We start from the raw sequence: 20,790 nt of genomic DNA on the forward strand, positions 1-20,790 counted from the left end.
GTCAGAAGCCAGGTTGCCATGGTGGAATCAGGGCTAGTCCACATGCTTTCCAGAAGGCCGACTGTGAACTCAGAGTTTGGTGAGCAGCTTGGCTGAACCCACGTGGACTGAGCATCTCCTGTGGGCAGCGAGGGCAAAAGAACACGTGGCCTGTGTCCTGGAAATAGTGTTGCCCAGTGGGCGATGCTGACAGGGAAGTGGAAGGTTCCACTGCAACACGGCAGGCCACGGCTTAGCTCTGGAGCCAGGTTGACTGGGTTCAAATCCCCCTTCTGCCTCTGGACCCCTCTCTGCCTCATTTTTTAAAAAAAATCAGTTTTCTTGAGATGTATTCACATAGCCTACAGTCATCCACAGTGTACAATCAGTTGTTACAGTACCATCATATAATTGTGTATTCATTACCACAATCAATTTTTGAGCATTTCATTACTCCAAAAAAAAAAAAGAATAAATAAATAAAATAGGAATAAAAAGAAAAGTAAAAAAGAACACCCAAAACGTCCCACCCCCCTAATCCCCCCACTGTTATTCAATTGAATTTTTCCCCATTTTTTTATACTCATCTGTCCATACACTGGATAAAGGGAGTGTGAGCTGCAAGGTTTTCACAATCACATAGTCACACTGTAAGCTACATAGTTACACAGTTGTCTTCAAGAATCAAGGCTACTGGGTTGTAGTTCGACAGTTTCAGATATTTCCTTTTAGCTACTCTAATATACTAAAAACTAAAAAGGGGTGTCTATATAGTGCGTAAGAATACTCTCCAGAGTGACCTCTTGACTCCATTTGAAATCTCTCAGCCACTGAAATGTTATTTTGTTTCATTTCTCCTCCCCCTTTTGGTCAAGAAGATTTTCTCAGTCCCATGACGCCGGGTCCAGGCTCAACCCCAGGAATCATGTCCCATGTTGCCAGGGAGATTTACACCCCTGGGAGTCATGTGCCATGTAGGAGGGAGGGCAGTGAGTTTACCTGCAGAGTTGGCGTAGAGAGAGGCCACATCTGAGCAACAAAGAGGTTCTCTGGGGGTGAGTCTTAGGCACAATTAAAAGTAGGCTCAGCCTCTCCTTTGCAGTAACAAGCTTCCTAAGGGCAAGCCCCAGGATCGAGGGCTTGGCTTTCTAAATTGGCAGTCCCCGATGCTTGTGAGAATGTCAGTGATTCCCCAGGTTGGGAAGCTTAATATTTCTCCATTTTTCTGCCCCATTTTTCTCCCCTGGGAAACTGAAGAACTGAGGGTTAAACGGTTTACTAGGTGGGAAGCTTAGAACAATGCGTCCCATTGTCTCCCATTGTCCGGATGTCAGCACAGAGGTGAGGGAGCTACAGGCGGTGCACAGTGGGGAGCCTGAGAGGCTGCCCACTGCCCCCACCCCCACCCCGTGTGGCCAGAGGGTGTTGCTTTTCTTATTTAGTGCAAGTCATTGCAACAAAGAAGTGGGCATTGTGCAGTCAGCCAGAATTTTAGGAATTATTAAAGTATCTGAGAGTCTTAATTTTTACCACTGATTAAAGAATGTCTCACTTTTTCTGTTACGTTCTTAAAATAAACGTCTTTTTAATTGAAGAATGAAAATACATATGCCATAGGGTATATAAGTGCCCAGCTTTAAAAACTCACTCAGGTCAAGAAGGGGCCACAGTTGACCCCCAGAAGCACCTCACATCCTCTCCAAGCCCCTAGCCCTCCCCACAGCCCCCTGAAAAAGATGGGCTGCTGTTCAGACTTCTGACACTCTTGAGTGGGTTTGCTTGTTTTTGAACTGTTTACAATGGGATGTTTTCAAGGGCTAATTAGAGAGTATCTTTTTATCAGTTATCCAAATAAAATTTTAAAATCGTGGAGGAAATGACTTGTAAAACAAACCTTCCTGTTGGAATGTAAGGAGGTTAATTAAAATGGTTAGCATTCGTGGTGAAAGAGTGGACGGTCTCACCATGTGCTGACTTAGGACCAGGTCATGGGGTGATAGTAAAGGATGTCACCAGTGTTGAGTGGACATCAAATCTCAGTGATAAAAGATTCTAGACCCTTTTAAGTAAGCACAAGTCATTGTGTTTCTGTTTTCAAAAAAAATGTATACATGGTTATATAAGATATGCAAGACATTCATCTGCTGAATGGTCAAATGGAGACAAAAACTCAGGCCAGTGTAGTCTAGGGTAATATTCATGTTTTGAACCTGTTAACGTGTTGTGAGTAATTAATGATTATAGTTTCCAGAGAACAGCCCTTCCTCCCCCATTTCCCCGAGTTGCTTTGGGAAAGGGCTCGCACACTCACCCATCGCAGCTCTGCTGTCCCAGTCCCCTGTGAGTGCACACGCCTCTGCTGGTGGGTGGGTCCTCGATGGCAGTGGTCACCTTAGCTTACGCACCCCTGAACTGTTCGTTTAGGGAGGTCTCAAATCAGACACATGGGGACCACCCCCCCCAGGACATAAGGCGAGGACAGTGGCAGCAGCAGGGAGCCCTTTGTGGCTGCTGGGGAGCCCCTGACTCCAGCGATGCCCAGTTCTCTGGGGAGGACAGGCCCCCAGGCCCCAGGTGCCGCGTCTGGTTTCCTCACCCCCCTGCCCCTGCCCCTACCTCTGCCCTCTCCTTTCTTCCTTGGCAAGTCAGGTAACTTCATTGTTCTTCATTAAGGAAACTTCCTCCTCTTCTTATGGGTTATCTTGTAGATCTAAAGCAAGCTGTGCATTTTAGAAGAAAATTTTTATAATTCATTTCCTTTCCTTCATTTGTATAGAAAGGACATAAAGATTATGGGTAGATGGGAAATAGGACAAAGGACTAAAAGTTCTAGTAAGGTAAAAAAAAAAAGGTTGTTGCCCCTTTTTAGATGTTGTGATTTCAGTTTTTTTATAATTAATGTGGTAGAAGAAGCATTAAATGGACAGACGGATTTCACTTGTGTTTTTACCATGCAGCTCATGTTTTGTACAATCCTGTTCCATCGTTGCAAGAGAGACTTTATTGCAAAAATGTTCTCTCTGCTCATGACCTCATTCTCTCTAGCCTCCGAGGAGGAAGGATGGAACATTGATTAGCATTTGGAGTTTCATAAAATGGGGATTTTATGAACACATTTGATTTGTCTTAGAATGTTTCTCAAATCTCTCCTTATCTTAGAAAACAGATTTATATAAAATATCTACAGAACTCTCAGAGTTTGCTCATCCTGTTTTCTTTTGGCATTTGTGCATTTTCCATGAGTTTAAAACTTTAAGTCTATGTGTTCATTCAACTGAATCACAACTCCGAGGCTGGGGGTGCAATAAAAAATGTGGCATAGTTGATAATCAAAAACTCTTTGCTATTTAAAAAAAAAAAGGTAAATTGGCAATCCCCTCAGCACTCAGGATTTTAAGTTTACGTTTGGTCTTTGGGATTTCAGTACACCTAGAGCACAAATGTTTTTGCAGCTGTTAGAATCTGACCTTAGATTTTATTTTCAAATTCACATGAGTTTTAAAATATTCTAACGTATGTCTTCAAAGACCTGAGATCAATACGCCAATGGTTTTGAAATGACAGAGTGCTGCGATATTCCTCTGTAATTTAAACATGATTAGCTGATGAAGGTTATGATCAATACACCATGGGAAGATAAATTAATTGATATCATCCTTTCAGGATGATAAGAGGCCTATTGGAGGTGGGATGTAACTAATGAAGCTGCTTCTTCATCTCTGAGAGCCATTTTTTATATATTGCATTTTCACTTAATCATATTTATGCTATCATTCATTTACATGCAAGCCATAAGCTATGGACAAACCATTTCCTTATTAAAATTGTATTCATTTGGAAAAGAAATGATCTTCAAATTGCGATGTGTGCTCCTTCTACATTGCAGCCTCCTGGTGGGGAGAGATAATGTGTCCACTTCTGTGAGCATCTTTAAAAAAACAGCAACTATCAGGGCCAAGACAAGGATTGAATATTATTGAACTTAATTACAGCTAGTCCCCAAAGACACACATCTATTCAAATAAAAACTGTAGTTATTTTCCTGTAGTGGCACCTATTGGTGTAGGAAGAGTTTTCTAATCGTTTACTTCCTTTCCAATTAAATTCAGTATGCTTTATCAGTGAGCCTATTTGCCAAGAGAAGTTATGGCTGGTTGAATTTAGATTTGTATTGATTAAGATAAACTTCCAATGTGGGTGGTAATATATTTAAATAAAAAAAGAGCTGTGATATAATTACATGTCCTTGAATATAATTCCGTGCAATAGCTTGTAAAGTTTAGAGTTATTGTTTAGGCGATGCAAAAGAAAAGATTTTTGACTTGCGCCGGATTGGTTAAATTACTCTGTGTTATTTAGGATTATTTTTGCTGCAAGGAAATGGACAAAATTATTTTATTAGAACGGCTTAAACAAGATGGATGAGCATTTCGGGCTCACATTCCAGGCTTCTGAGGTGATCTGTGCAGGGCTGTGAATCCTCTGAAGTCAAAGGGTGGGCTCCTTCCAGCTCACCTTCTGCCAAGTTGGCCTCCATTCCCAAGGTCACCTTGTGGCCACAATGGCTGTGGGCTACAGCCAACATTTGTGCCTTTCGGGAAGCATGGAGGAAAAGGACATAAAGGGGCACAGGGCAGGTTTCGTGGTAGATTCCTAGGGGCCTGGGAATGTACTATTTATTCTAAATTGAGAATTCTATTACCAGAGTCAGGCAAGAGGAGACTTGAGGGGCAACCACCCGTTTCAGCACAAGCCCTGTATTTCGAGACCAGCCTCACTTTCTCTCGTCTTCTGTGTCCCCCAGTTGCCCAGAAGATTGTTGCCACGAGGAAGAAGCAGCAGCTCTCCATAGGGCCTTGCAAGTCCTTACCCAGCTCACCAAGCCACTCGTCCGTCTGCTCCGCGCAAGTGTCCGCCGTGCACGTCAGCCAGGTACGTGGGCCACGGCGCAGCGCTGGGCCTGGAGGCGGCTCAGAACCACGGGGAACGAACGCGTCTGGTCACATTATTTGCAGCCAATTCTAAGGTTGATTTTCGTTTTTTCCTTTCAACTTTATAAATAACAGCATGCTTGTAATTGACTTCACATTTCCTTCAGAAACTGCTGTGGCCAAGTGTTTTTTATGGGAAACATTCTTTAATGTTTTCTTCCTTCATGCTGCTTGTGCTTTGTGTCACGCTGGCTCGAGGGGAGCTCTGTTGTGGATGCAAGGTGTGTGCCGCGTCTCTGTTGTTGATTTAAATCACTTTACTTTGGTCCTGCTCTAGCCTGCTTATAGGTTAAACAGTTGTGGGTAAATCTCCAGGCTCATCCCATTTCAGGCTTAAATTCAGTAGACGCATTCAGTTATAATTGCTTACCATCTCCCTTAGGCCCTATGGAAACTATCTTTCCATAACAACATTTTGCTAAGTTACTTACTTGGAAGGAAATGAAATAATTGTCACTTTGAAGAACCCAACCAGAAGCCTGTTAAGGAAACCATTGGCTTCGTTTTGCCTGTGCACTTGTGTTTTGATTAACATTTCTTGGTCAGGTATGAAACGGGCACAGTTCTTTTTAACATTGCAGTGGGAAGGGTTGACGGTCTGCCTTGAGTATGCTTGGGAAATTCAGTAAGTTCCAGCATTTACAGGAGGGGTCTGTAAAGTTAATGCCAAGGATGTCAGTGTCTTCATCCTAGATATCTTTAATGATCTCTGGATCCTGAAATGTTTCCCAATAGTATTCAGATGTTTAGAATGTCATTATCAAAATGTCGGTGGTTGTTCTACTGGGCGAACTCTGCATCTGAACTAGAGAGGCAAAGGAACCTTAGAATCCATTTAGCTTAAGCATCCCCTTCATTTTTCGAAAAGAAAGAGAAAATAATTACATTTAGCTCTCAATTTCTTTTAAATTACATGGTAGCGACTTCGTTTTTCGAAGTCACTTTCCTTAGGCAAAACAGCTCTCTAGGATAGGTGGTGCGTTCTGGAGCGAGCCCGTGTGTCCTTGGTGCTAACAGGCCATTGACGCCGCCACGTGAGGAACTCGGCGGTGTGGCTGGCCGAGGTGGGGATGGCGTTAGATCCCCGAGCGTCGCGCTGACGAGACCCCGATTTTTCCTCATTGCAGACGAGTAACGGCGGCGGGAGCCTGAGCGACTACTCCTCCTCCGTGCCCTCGACACCCAGCACCAGCCAGAAGGAGCTGCGCATCGACGTGCCTCCCGCCGCCAACACGCCCACCCCCGTCCGTAAGCAGTCCAAGCGCCGGTCCAACCTCTTCACCGTGAGTGCCCGCCCCGGGGACGCTGCGCGCTTGCGAGGCCCGGGCGTCGGTCCGTCCGGTTGCCAGGCGGTCCAAGGGTATCTGTAGAATCCCAGTGAAGTTAGTGAGAACGGCACTGCTTCCTGCGGAAAGCGTAGGGAAGTTAGGAGACGCAAAGGTCCGCACAGTAAACTGGGAATTTCTCAGTGTGGGGGAAGCAGTAAGACACGAGCCCAAAGCGAAGTGCAAGGGGCCCTTACAGAAATGTGTCTGAGCATGTTACTGTCGTCATCTCCAGCTAGAGACTTGTCCCCTTGGGTGCGCTGAGCAAAATCTGAGGCAATGACAGAACCGTCAGAATGCCTGATCGTGTGTGTCTGACCCTTCAGGTGAGGCAGATGAGCCATTACTGACACTGGGGGTCTGAGGATTTTCTTACTGCAGTGCAGAGGTTGGGTGTGGGGCGGCAGACAGGTGTTTTGGCACCAAAAGCCTTAAGGGTCTTATGGAGGTGCTTTGGCAAAAAGACTCCCCGCTTCGGTTTTCTTCAGAATCACCTGGGAAGATTCCAGAGCTGTAGATCAGGCACTGAACGCGGAATCTGGAGGCGGGAGGTGCACAGGCATCACCAGTCACTCCCGAAGCTGTGCTCACGGGGCCCCAGGCAGCCACTGCCGCTTGGCGGAAGTCCTTCCACATGGAAAGAAGGCTCAGTGTCCTGGGGCTCGGTGCTCACCGCTCGGGATCTTCTCGGCCACACTAGTGCATCTGCTTTTAAATCTCTCGACAAATTGCCCGGGAGACACTTGGCAGTTTCTGAGACGTGTTTGGTTGTCACGGCTTGGGGTGGGGCGTGCCGCTGGCATCAGTGGGTAGAGGCCAGGGAAGGTGCTGAGCAGCCCCCACTGCTTGGGACTACCCCCCCCACAAGGGAGTCTCTGGCCCAGGTGTCAGTGGTGCCCCGTTTTAAACTGTTTAACTTCTTTCTTTGGTCAATTCTTGATGATTTAGATACAAAGGATTTTAGTATTCTCTATTGTGAACAAAAAGAAGACCCTAAAGGGGAGGCTGGGACACCAATCAGCTGCCCTCCATTGGAGATGGCATTCTTGGTGACGTGCTTGGCTGCCGAGGCCAGTGGGTCCTCTCTTCCACGATTGAGGCCATGTTTCCACTGGACCGTCAGGGTCAGGGTCCGTTGCCAGTCCACTCCTTGCCGGACGACCCCCGTTTCCATTGCTTACTGATGGGTGCCATGCTGGTTCGGGCAGGGGCTGCTCTTAGAGGGGCAGTGTGGTGAAACAGAAGATGGGGGACAGGTCAGACCTCGGCCCTCCACTGCTTGCTGGGCGTTTGACCTTGAGCAGGTTATGAGCCCCTTTGGGCAGGGTAGGGGCTCCTACCTCTGCTCTGGGGTTGTCACGGAGTTTACATGCAGTGGATGTGGGATTCTTTTGGGGATTACTTTAATTTTTCTCGCTGCTATTCATATGTTTTGAAAACGATTTCTGGTCTTGTTAAGCAAAAGTCATTGTCAGACTATTTGACAGCTCGGGAAGTGGGTTTTTAGGTTTCTGTAGAATACAGGTGAACATCTGATATGCTTAATTTGTACACGCATAAGATGTTTTGTTGTAAAACTTCTTCAAACCTGCAGAGAAAATTAGCAGTCGTTTAAACAGCCACTTCTGGGCCCTATTAACTCCATGGTGATCATTTTGTCCACACAGGGTGGGGTGGGAGTCTTCCAGTTGAGAAGCTTTTCACCTCCCAGGACAGGCTGTGGACTAGCTGGTAACGCGGTGGACTCGGGACCCCAGTGGCCCAAATGCAGCCGGGTGGGGAAAGGGGCATGAGCAGGACACACAGCGGCAGGGCTGGGGTCATCAATGTGGACATGGATGCCCTCGTGCATCTTTGCCCCTCTCATTAGGGAGCAGGGAGAGGAGAAAACTCCCCATCTCAGGACATCTTCAGAGACTGACTTTGTTTTCTTTTCCAAGGAAAGCAGTGAAAAGCCAGGAAGTGCCTATAAAAACGGGTTGTCCATAAGGGAGAGCTCCGGCGCATCCCCACCCCCTTCCCACCATTGATAGGGGCAGCTCTGGAGCTGGGGTTGGCCAGAAAGTGGTATCCTGAACCCTGCCACGTAACTGTTAACAACCCAGATGGCTCACTCTAAGGTCAGAAGAACCGAGATCATCTTAGCTGAGTTAATAACTGTTTACTTAGCAGCTGCCACCTGCAGGGCCCTGGTCTGGCTCTGCGCCTGTCCAGAGTGGACCCACATTAAAGAGACAGTGATTTCGAGTGAAAGGAGAAGAAAAGAGATGAAAGGCCACCTTCCCCTCAACCCCCCCCCACACACACACAGACGCAAGTGCACACGCGTGTTCATGCAGCCATGAAGAGGACAGGGCGGGGGGGGGGGTGCTGTGACAAGAGCCAGTAAAAACCCATCGCTGTGGTGACTGGGAATGCTGTGATGTTTTATGTCGTATCTAATAATGCAGTGTACGATGAATCTGTGTGGCATCAGCGTTTATTCCCTTTCTGTCTTAATGTTGGAAAACAGTTTGAGAGCAAATCATTTTAGAAATCTAATCCTGTAAGAATTGTGGCTGCACAGCCCAGTTACTAGTGGGAGCAGAAAAGGGGACTCACGAAAGCAGCTGACCCTCTCTCGGGTCCGCGTCACGTCATGTGCTTAAGGCAGAGACGGCTGGAGTCGCGGGCAGGGCCGGCTCACTGGGTGTCACTGGGTTTGACGCTGAGCAAGAGGAGGAGGAGGATGATATCTTTAAGTTACCAATCTTGGAAAGATTAACTCCACTAGATGTCAGTGTCATCCAAGGAATGAAAAGAAGGCAAATCAGTTTTGAAATTGTAGCAGTTAAGATACTGAGTTCTTATTGTTACCAGTTCACTCCCTTCTTAAATATGTAAAATGTCATAGACTCATCATCCCTGGCAGTTGTTGGTAATTTTGGTAATTATTGGCTTAAATTGGCAGAAAGTGTACTTAGACGTGCCTAGGACAAGGATAGATGGCTAAATGCTGAGCAGTCTTAGTAAAGAAAAATCCCCTCAGGCTGGGCTCTTCCCCAAACCAAGAGGCACACTCTACTTATTTATTAGCGTCATCAGGAGGCCATAAATCATGTAGTACACACATCATATTTCAAATACCATGATTATCAATTATATAGAGTGTACTTTTAATATGCTTCCCAAGGGTTAACACTTTATACTCCCCAAAATTTGTGTTTGTATATAAATACATTTTTAAACAACAGTAAATCTCATACACTTTTTGCAAAATAGTACCAATCTCACATTTCTCTAACAGTAGCAAATTACATTTTGAATATAGAATTTAGTTTCCTAGTCAAATGCAAAATTATATCTTATGTATTTCTTTGAAAACACATTGTTTTTGAGAAAACAAACATTAAAACAGGGCATCCGTCTAATCCCTTGTTTTGTATTATGGATCCTGAGAGCAATTGACTTAGCTCATTGCCTAATTTGCATGTGGTTAAATTGTTTCATCAGGAAATACTTTGGAACAAACAGGACTATCAAACACTGTGCATGCTCACCACCAGCTCATCAGTGCAGCCACTGCCCCTGCCTGCTGCTGATGCTGTAGCTGCAGCTGCCGCTTTAATTTTTAAGGAATAGAGAGCCGTTGTTAACAGTTGAGGCCCTCCACGTTTGCCTCTTGCACCCAGTGCCCCGTCTTCCTATGCGGGGATCGGCGTTAACGTGAACTTGGCGTTTTATTTTCTCCTTCTGAGTGTTAAAACTCATACTCTAGTATGTTTCCTTATTGCACATTGCATTGCTCGCCTATTTTCTTTATACGTAAGGGTCATTTACTTGATATTTTTAAAAGCTGACCGTATAAGGCCAATACCACTGCACAGAGCTGAGCACACCCAGTAACCAGGGACTGTGAAGAACTCATAAAATCAAGCAGCAAAACACCTACTGTAGACGGAGTGGTTTGAGAAGCATCTTGGTTTTCCGTCGAGAAGGGGAATCGGGGTTCCTAGGACAGTGTGTTCCGGCAGCCTTGGACCCTGCCGTGGTGAGGAGGGTACAGCAGCCTCCCGTTGGATGGCACGGGCCACGGGCAGCGACGTACCCTGCTCCTGCTGGCTGGCAGTGATGAGGCCGCCCTGCAGAGCCTCTCGATCATACGCAGGAGCGGGCAATGTGTTCATAAAGAGGCAGGCGGTAATTAGATCCTCTCAGCACTTCTTTCTCAGCGCAGTGCTGGCGGGGGCCGGGCAGCCTCGTCCTGGTGTGCTGGTGCGGGGTTTCAGCCGCCTGCCCTCTGTGACGGGGGCGACACCTCCGGGGCCACTCGTCAGGCTGCAAACCCCCCATCACAGCCCATGCAGCAGAGACCCCGAGAGCGGTGCTGTCTGCAGCAACCCCACGGAGCCCTCTCAGCAGTGCCGTCAGGGGCATGTTCTCTTCCTGGGAACTCGTCCGCGTTGTTGTATTTTGTGTTCTGTGGTCTTGTTTTAGTTGTTGCATTTTTGTTCTCTTGACATCTAATAGGGCCAGTGATGGAAAAAAAAAAGTCGTTGCAGAGCTGAGCTCGCACAGTATCCTGGTTTCCTTACCCTTTACCTATCAGCTGCACTGCTCTTCAGAATAATAGTTTCATGCCTCTTTCCACAAAGTATTACAGTTGCCAGGAAATTGTTGTTTTATTTTGAAATCTGACGTCCGTTCCAGTCTCGTGCGACTCACGCTGTGTGTTCAGATGTTGAGCTTAGTTCTTCACAGTTCCTTTTCCCAGGGGTTTACAGTCGGACAACCAGAAATTTCTTCGGCTTTCCATGGAATCTGGAAATTCCCGTTCGGAGAGCAGAGTAACTGTGGGACAGATGTGCTGCCTTGAGGAAGATGTTAATTTTTTTTTAATGTTTGTTTTGTTAATTATTCTGGTTAATAGAGAATAATGAAGATGGATCTCCAAATATAGAACTTCAGAATTCATAAAATTCCAAAAATACTGTTGATAATCTGTTGATTTAAAATAAATAAGGGTATCACTGCGAGTGATGAATTTTATTTTACAAATGGAAACCTCAAATGCCAGGTTTCCCATGGATTGAGATGTGGGGAAACGAGGTTTTAAGGCTATTCTGCAGCTCTCAACTACTCTTACTAATTGTAAAGAAAACAATCCCCCAAACAGTAGCTAAAATTCATAGGAAGGGACCTTCACTGTTTCCCTCCTACCCCTAAGGGAAAGTCTTAGGCTTTCTGTTCTTCTGCAACTTTGTTTGTTGCTTGTTCTGTTCTCTATCATCTCACTCCAGACTTGTGCCAGCTCAAAGGAAAAGGTGCATAGAGTAGGTGCTTAATAAATAACCAGCACACAGTAGGCACTCACTAAATGTCAGTTCTTCGAATCATCTAAGAAGCATGTTTCCCAATGAGAAAAGGTACTCAGCAGCAAACTACCCTTCCTACTTTTGGCACTGACCGCTTCTGGAATTCTAAACCCCATCCCATCAGCCCTTGTTGTTGTTTTTGTTTGCTTATTTGTTTATGTCCTATGATACTGCTCCTTTAAATATTAAAAAAAAAAAAAAAACAGCTGCTCCATCTCACATCACTTTGAAACTGGATTTCATTAGCCCTCTCTTGCAGCATCGGATGCCACAAAGTATATTCATTTCATATATCATCTCAGATTTGAAAAGCACATGAAAATGTTTCTCCATTTCCAATATTGCGTGAGTAATGTTCCCATTGAAAAGTAATGGAGTGAAGTTGTCACTTGTCAGTGCAGTTATTAAGGAGGACGAGTCTCGGATCTTTCTCTCATAATAAAATAAATCTGTCAGAAAATCATTGTGCTCACATTTTCTCACGCCTTCAGAAATGGAGGCTTATACTTGAGCACCCCCAGTTCTCCAGCAAAGCGGTCTGAGGTGGCAGCTCCCCGGGATTAAACGTCGCCCCTCTCCTCGTCAGTGGTCGGCTGCGTCTCATATAACGTGAACAATGCACCCGTAAAACCATCTTGGGTACTTGTCAAACAGAGCTGCTCCTTTTTCCCTTTTGACGTTTTGTCAAAAGGGTATTTTGAACTTTTCTTCCCCTCTCATTATTTATGCGGTGTGGAGCACCAGTTTGACTTTGAATTTGCTGTTTTCTCACCATCTAAAAGCAATAAAAAGAAACATTAACTGCACCTTCATACCAATCAAGAGTGCACCATTAAATTGCACAGCTGAGTAGTTAATAGAATTTTTAAAATCATTCGGACATTAATTAAATATATACATTTATGTTGTAGGCTTTCCAAATAAGCCACAAGAACCCCTTTTCTCCTTGGCTGTATTAACTGCAGTTCTAGAATGTGTTTTCCTGTTGGGCGTTACTTTCCTATATGGTCCATTGGTTTCTAGTAATTGAATTTTGAACTCTTTAAAAAAGAATTAAAAGATAATTTTGCAGTGGAAGAGTAGGAGGAAAAGTTTAGGAAATTCTCTTTTAAATGAATCAGCGGCAATGACTGCTCCCATGATGTGTATGTGCACGTATGTATACATACATGTCCTGTGTGTGGTTTCTAAATATGTATTTGCAGAAACTGTGCCAATAAGGGCAGTGCCCCCATCTGTGAACCTCCACTGAAGGCCACCTTTCCTTTTGCTTTGCAGTCTCGGAAAGGGAGTGACCCAGACAAAGAGAAGAAAGGCTTGGAGGGCCGAGCAGACAGCATCGGGAGCGGCCGCGCAATCCCAATTAAGCAGGTACGCACCCCCAGCCCCCGTCCCCTGGCCCGTAGCTGGGGACACACCTCAGGTCCCCGTGCTATGACGCTGGCTTGTGCGCCAAGATCTGTTTGATGTGCTCTGTTGATGAATGTGAAAGTCACTCACTTGACATCAATTAGGAGAGGTTCCTGTGTGTATTAAAATAGGATCATTAGAATAAGAAGAGGGAAAATGTGACAACAGGCCTAATGAAGTGCAGTCTGCCTGCCTGCACATGGAGTGCGTCTCCAGGCTGAGCTGGCTTCAAAGGCTGTCTTTGAGGCGCCGCTTTGATTGGGCCGCTGGCCGCCAGTCGACAGGGGTAAATGGGCTCGCCGTACAAGAGCCCCTTGTGATCACAGGAACAGCCCGGCGTGGCCCTAATTTGCTCTCGCAGACGGACATCTGAACACCGTTCCAGGCTGGTTTGTAACAACGAGGCAATTAGTTGTGATAATCATAGGCGGTGTGTCAGCTGTGCGCTCTTGTTTGTAATTTGCTAATGAAGGAATTGGAACTTTGATTAGGTTCAGTTTCATTTAGACCTTATTATATAAAAGAACATTTACAGCTGTAATGCGGGGCCTTAATTAAACTTCCTCATTACACAACAGGACTTGAATTCAAGGATGTGTTTTGGCCTCTGCTGCTAGCCTAACATAGGTTCTCATTAGCCCGGAAACTGCGTGGAAGTACTTTTGTCTCAAGTAAAACTTAAAACGCACATGATGTATTTTGCTGTTACGTTTCCAAGAGAATAAAAATAGAGAGTTCTGCCCTGCCCAGTGGCTTCCAGAAGAGTCAGCTTTAGTTGTTGAAGATGGCCAATTAATTAAGAGACCTTTCTGCTTGATAGGGGGGATAAAAAACCTGGGGCAGGATGATAGCTCTGCCTCATAGGGACGCCGTTGGTGACCGACCGCACCCTCGTGACCCCTCTTCCTGCTCCCCTTTCGCAAGTCCCTAGACGGCTTTATGGCTCCTTCAGGAACCACCATTGTCACTGGCTGCCCTTAAAACGGGATAGAGTCTTTTCGTTAAAAACAGTGGGAGATTTTCAACCATGCAGGTTTCACCCACTTGAAATAAAAAGGAACTTGGCTAAAGCCAGGGGATGGCGATGTGGGGGGCAACAGGTGAGGGGCAAGCGTCTCAGGTGAGAGAGAGCACTGGGAGGAGCACAGGGTTTCCTCGCAAGCCCAGAAACTACCGCAAAAACCACACCTCCCCTGCAGCTCGAGGGGCCCCGCCTGGGAGCCTCCTCCTTCCCTGCCCAGGGGTTTTTGTAGATGCTTTTCCAGGCTAAGAAGAGAGAAGCCTATAAATAGTGATCGAGGCCATTCACGCCTTTATACAAAACTCCTGTTCCAATACTGGGTACCCAACATGAGGGTTAGCACGGGTGCCGGAGAGAAGGTCCCTTCCCTCCATATATTAAAGAAACAACCCAAACCAACCAACGAAAGCCCCATCAGCTCAGCTGGTGGGCGGCATTTTCACCCTGAAATGATTCCTTTGCTTTAGAGGTCCACACATGAGTTGCTTATTCATTCTTTGTGCACTTATTTATAACCTAACTCTCTCCAGGAGGCGATTTTGAAGTAGAATTTTTATGCTATAGATGCTGTTTCAACTAGAATTATGAAAATCTTTTTTTTTTTCACATTTAAAGATTAATGATGGGCTGTCTCCTCGGTTCAGGCCTCTTTCCAGTTTGAGTGGCAGTGCTCATCACCACGCGAGGGGCCCCCGGGAGCCAGGCAGGCACCCGTGTTGCTGAAGCCCGAGCTTGGTCAGCACCTGCCCTTTCGTGGAAGACACTTACTTTCCTTACTAGATTCTCAGAATGTGTGAGGGTCAGGGGGAGCCATCCTCGGAAGCTTTTGGATTGTGAACGTTCTAAATAATCTTTTGAAATCTAATTTCCCGTCTGATTTCCTGGTGAATGTGGGCAGGGCACACAAGCAGCTCCTTGTGCCTTGTAACTTCCCACCCCCCGGAGCCAAGGGCACCCTCTCCCGGATGTCCACACCTGCTCCTTCTCAGTTGCACCTTGACAGTGTCCCCGTCCTCGGCTTCCTCGTCTGTAAATTAGGGAGCCAGGCTCGGGGATTTCTAAGTCCCTGGGAGCACTGGAGAGTCTACACAGAATTTTTAAATTCCAGCAAGACTGAATTTTTAAATGAGAGGTATTCAGGGCAACTCTGGATCAAACGGATTGGTGTGGATTTACGGATGGTCGTCGTGATTTTTCTCGAGGGCCGGTGTGTATGTAGGCACGTGTATGTTATGTACAGTCTGAATCCCTGACACTCCCAGTGCGTCGATTTCAACATGAAATTGAAATGAGAGGATTGGAGGGGGAGAGCCTGGCTGGGAAGTGCCCACCAGCATCTTCTTGATACCCGGCATGTTTGTTTGTTGGACAGATGGACAATTAAGTGAGCAGTTACTATCTTCTAAGTGCTTTTCTTATAGCATCCCATCTAATCCTCAAAATTGCCATCTTCGAGGTGGTTGCTTTATCCTTGTTTTAAATGAAACCTGCAAAGGGTGAGTGTTTAAGATGGCCCAGCGAGGGAGGAGAAGGCAGGGATTTGAATTCGATCCCCACTGCCGTACTCTTTCCACCATGTGTGTGCTGAAATGCCTTCACAGAGCTTAAGAAGCAAAGTTAGGTGCTTTAAGTTAAATATTTGAACCCTGACTTCTGCCAGGAAATATTTTGCATCTGTGTGGCAGAAACTTCTAAGCTGACGTCTGTGAATGTGATTGCCCCGTGATCATGCAGCGCTGCTCGGCTGTTCTGCAAGGGTGGAAGCGGGTGATTTGGTTCCCGTTAAGATTTTGTATTTCCCACCCTCACGTCCCTTGCTATTCTCATGCCTCAGGGTGGGGGGCCGTCTTGGAACCTCAGCCACCTTGCGCTGGTGATGGTGACAATCCTGGACCGTCTTTTGACCATAGCAGACCCTTCCCTCCCACAGGAATCTCATAACAGACAGTTTTTCTCTCTGACTTGAACGCTTTGGTTCTCTGACTCTGTTTCTGCAGATTGTACATGAACTTGGGAAGCGTTTTATTCATGTTGCGCTCACGTTTTGCAGCTCATTCATTTTGAGAAGCAAGGCTTTGACCCGCCATGTGGGAGCTGCCGAAACATCACAGACCACGGTTTCATCTTTTTCTTTCTTTCCCAATTAAAGGTTTCTCATCAAGAATATGACTTGTTTTTTGGAATATGAGTTCATTTTTTGCAAGTCTGTGCTCACTTGGCCTTTTTTTTGTCCTCGGGGTTTTGAAGGAGTTTAGTGCAGAGCGTCCTGCTTCTTTTTACCAATAAGATCCATTGGAATAAAAATTTAAAAGCCGTGCAAGAAAAATAAAAGCCAGAGGCCCAACTGGGTGGCCAGTGGGCTCGTCACGTATAAATTTTTCATTGCTGTGGAGAGTTGTACATACATAATCACTTGATTGCGGTGGGAGTTAGGGAGTGCCTGTGGTGTCATTTGCATAAATCTTGTTAAGTCAATGGCAGTTAATGAAGTACAAATGAGCCTGGAGAAGGTGACATGCAAATCACGGGTGGCAGATGGGAGGTCTGTTTGGGGGACAGCAGCTGTGTGCTCTCCTTCCTTTCTTCCTGTTTTGCGTTCTTTCATCTCTGTGTCTGAGCACAGCCGCACAGCCACATGCTCCACCTCTTCCCTGCTCCCCACGACCCTTGACCCCGGCCGGACTCCCTGCCTGACCCAGAGCTCACGCTGCAGACGCGGAGCCCACACGGCCTCGCCCTGACTCCCACCAGCAGCCGCAGAGGAGAGGTGCATTTTTGGAGTCACGATCGTTTATTTTGCCAAGCTGACAAAATAAAAAAAAATCAGCTATATTTTTTGTTGTGGAGGGAATAAACAAGCAAAAACAAAATTCCTCACTCAGCCTTTCGAGGCAGCATGTTTCATTGTCTCGTGTGAGGTTTCAAAGAGTGAAAAGTGTGAACACTAGCATCTTTGCTTTCCTACGCTTCTGCCTAGACACACAGGCAGAGGGTCTGGTTGTGATTCCCCATCTTGGGGACACAACTCCCCATCTTGGACGTTCACTCCCAGGGTTGGTTAGGAGTGAGAACCGTGGACGTGTACAGGGGTTGCCTGTAACTCAGGCTCCAGCAAAGACCACTCCCCATAAGGGCCATCCGCTGGCTGGAGAGCTCCTTGCCTAGTGGTTCCGTGTTTTAAGAATGTGCAGAGACCTCTTAGACCTTCATGGGCAAATCACTGTGTTGCCCACTTCTGGAAGTTTTTTATTTGTAGATTTGAGCATCTGGTTGATATTTTGAGAAACTCGGCGTGAGTGACCTCAGGAGCAGCGACCGCCTGCCCTCGTTCCATCTGGGTCTTGTGCTGCAGATTCCTGCCCAGGCAGCGGTTTTCAGTGCTGGGGCAGCGACAGTTGACAGATACCCCAAAGGAACTAAGCATCTTCATAAAACTTTTTAGTCTTCATTGACCTTGACCCCAGGGGTCATGGACTTCTGTTGAGTGGAGAGGCACTCGTGAGAGCAGTGATGTCCAGCAGCCCTCTGAAGCCACGGGAAAGCCTTCCCAGCCGTCAGCAGCCCGGCGGGCACCCCCGTCGCACACCCAGCTGCCAGGCCTGCAGCTGGTTTTGAAGCGGGGTCTGTTTTTGATTCTCAGTTGAGTGGAAAGAGGCAATTGTCAATTAACTGAAAGGAGCCACCTGAGTTAATCCCCTCGCCCGGCCTGCTGCAGCCCGCCGACCTGCGTCACCCGGTACCCGGGGTCACCGCGAGGGGGTGAATTGTGTGGCATCCACGGAATAAAAGCAGCCTGACGACACTCACAGTAACTGCCCTTGAAAGCTGCACGCTGCTCACAGCCAGCTGGTGACCGGCTCAGTGCATGAGCCACTTTCATGGAGGAGACAACACTCAAGACCCAACTGAAACTTCCTGGGTGTTATAAGAGAGAGAAAGGAGCAGCCGAGCCACCCCTCCCGGGCCCAGGGAAGGGCTTAGCTCTGCAGGTCGTGGCCTCTGGCAATGGCCCGCATTCATCCAGCCTGACCACTGAGGAGGCTGGGTGAGCCGGAGTCCCCAGAAACACTTTGCACCCCCCACATGGCAGATAAAACCTGCCTGGGCATCAGGGGTCCACTGAGTTCTCCCGAAGCAGGTAATTTACTGACAGGTATCCCGGTGCCCTGGAAGCTCATTTACCCGACCTGGGCGAACAACTCCCTGAGACTGTTGTGTTCCACCCAGCTGGCAGCAGACGCAGGCCCTTTTAGAGCTGCTAATTCAGCAGGTCAGGCGGGTACATGGCACACACTGCTTCGAGTCTTCGAATATCTGTCACTGGCAGAAACACTCAGGATACCAGCTGCCTACGTCCAAGCCCACAATCGTTTTTCTTTGACTCAGTGGGGCCCACCCTCCCCCACCCTACCCCTGTCCCTTTTGGCAGTGGAGGTGGCAGGCAGTACAGTCTATGCAAAACGCCCAGAATGCCTAATGCAATAACTTTAACCAAAAATCAGGTCCATAATTTAACCGTAAATCCATGCAACAATTGGAAATAATACTTCCTGCAGTCGTGAGGGTTGTTCGGGGGTGAGACGAGGTAATATATGCCAAAGTGCTTTATACATGGTAAACTGCTGTGTAAACATAATGTTGTTTCCAAAAGTGGAAGTTAATTTTAAGACTTAGTGCATCCTCTGTGCATCTGTATTCTGGGAGCCGGTATAATATCGGACTAAATGGTTTGTTTCAGTGAAATGTTGTTTCTTTTCTTTTAGAGTTCAGTAATCACAGGGAAATCTGATTTCCTGTGAGCTCAGAAGTAAAAAAATCACATACTAACAGAAGAAAGTTTCTCAAAACTAATGTTCACATGTGTTGCCAGAGTTCATTTTTGTCTTGATGAACCAATAAAAGTACTTATTTCTTTATGTTGTTTCTCATCGGGTTCAGTCGGCTCAGACACCGGGTGCTCATCCTCATCGGGTTCAGTCGGCTCAGACACCAGGTGCTCATCCTCGGGTAGCCCTGTGCTGTGTGCTCCCAGGAGTTGGGGGCACGTGGGTGATGCTGACGGGTGCCCTCTGACAGGCATGAGCAGCAGCTCTGTTGCGTGGGGGTTACCAGGGAGGTGTGTTTACGGAACCTGGGAACCCCGGGAGCCGAGGAGTGTAATCAGACTGGTAAGCTGAGGCTGCAGAAAGGGTGAGGGGCTAATTCAGCTAGAACTTGAGGTCCAAGGAGGCAGTTGTGTTGGTTTTTATATGTTATGTCTTCCAGAAAAAGCCATATTCTTTGATGCAGTCTTGTGTGGGCAGATATACTAGTGTTGATTAGATTGTAATTCTTTGACTGTTTCCATGGAAATGTGCCCCACCCAACTGTAGGTGATAACTCTGGGTAATTTCCATGGAGGTGTGGCTCTGCCCATTCAGCATGGGCCTTGATTAGTTTACTGGAGCACTGTATAAGCTCACACAGCAGGAGCAAGCTTGCTACAGCCAAGAGAGACACTTTGAAGAGCACACAGGAGCTGAGAGAGCAGCTGCAGATGAGAGACAGTTCGAAGATGGCCATTGAAAGCAGACTCTTTCTCTGGAGAAGCTAAGAGAGAACAAACACCTCAAGAGCAACTGAGAGTGACATTTTTTTTTCTGCAATTTTACTGAGATGTAGTAGCATACCATATAATCATCCAAAACGTACAATCAGTTGTTCACAGTATCATCGTATAGTTGTGCATTCATCGCCACAGTCAGTTTTTGAACACTCATTACTCCAAAAATTGAAAATAAAAATGAGAACAAAATTAAAAATAAAAGTAAAAAAGAACACCTAAAACATGTTATACCCCTTCTCCCCCCCCCCCCATTATAAATTTACTTTTTGTCCCCATTTTTCTACTCTTCTGTTCATACACTGGGTAAAGGGAGTGTGAGCCATAAGGTTTTCACAATCACACAGTCACACAGTGTAGGCTACATAGTTATACAATCATCTTCAAGAATCAAGGCTACTGGATTGGAGTTCAACAGTTTCAGGTATTTCCTTTTAGCTATTCAAAAACACTAAAACCTAAAAAGGGATATCTGTATGATGCATAGGAATACCCTCCAGAATGACCTCTCAACTCCATTTGAAATCTCTCAGTCACTGAAACTTTATTTTGTTTCATTTTGCTTCCCCCTTTTGGTCGAGAAGACTTTTTCAATCCCACGGTGCTGGGTCCAGGTTCATTCCCAGGAGTCATGTCCCACATTGCCAGGGAGATTTACTGCCCTGGGAGTCATGTCTCATGTGGAGGGGAGGGCCGTGAGTTTACCTACCAAGTGGGCTTGGAGAGAAAGGCCACATCTGAGCAGCGAAAGAGGTTCTCTGGGGGTGACTCTTAGGCACAAATATAAGTAGGCTTAGCCTGAGAGTGACATTTGGAAGAGGAGCTGTGGCCTAGAAAGAAATGTCCTGGGAGAAAGCCATTTTGAAACCAGAACTCCGAAACAGAAGCCAGCCACGTGCCTTCCCAGCTAACAGAGGTTTTCCAGACGCCATTGGCCTTCTTCCAGTGAAGGTACCCAATGACTTACCTTGGACACTTTATGGCCTAAAGACTGTAACTGTGTAACCAAATAAACCCCCTTTATAAAAGCCAATGCATTTCTGGTATTTTGCATTCTGGCAGCATTAGCAAACTGGAACAGCAGTCTGCACACCAGGGGCAGGAAGAG

At 46.5% G+C, this 20,790-nt stretch overlaps 1 protein-coding gene across 1 annotated transcript in view; it reads left to right on the plus strand.

The window, feature by feature from the left end:
* AGAP1 (ArfGAP with GTPase domain, ankyrin repeat and PH domain 1) overlaps positions 1-20,790 on the plus strand; it is a 434,418-nt gene that overhangs the window by 124,257 nt on the left and 289,371 nt on the right. Inside the window, 3 exon segments of the mRNA XM_037850014.1 lie at positions 4,784-4,911; positions 6,098-6,253; positions 12,928-13,020. Of these exon segments, the coding sequence (XP_037705942.1) occupies positions 4,784-4,911; positions 6,098-6,253; positions 12,928-13,020 (377 nt within the window).

Source organism: Choloepus didactylus, chromosome 9 (assembly GCF_015220235.1).
Source record: "Choloepus didactylus isolate mChoDid1 chromosome 9, mChoDid1.pri, whole genome shotgun sequence".
Lineage (NCBI taxonomy): Eukaryota > Metazoa > Chordata > Mammalia > Pilosa > Megalonychidae > Choloepus > Choloepus didactylus.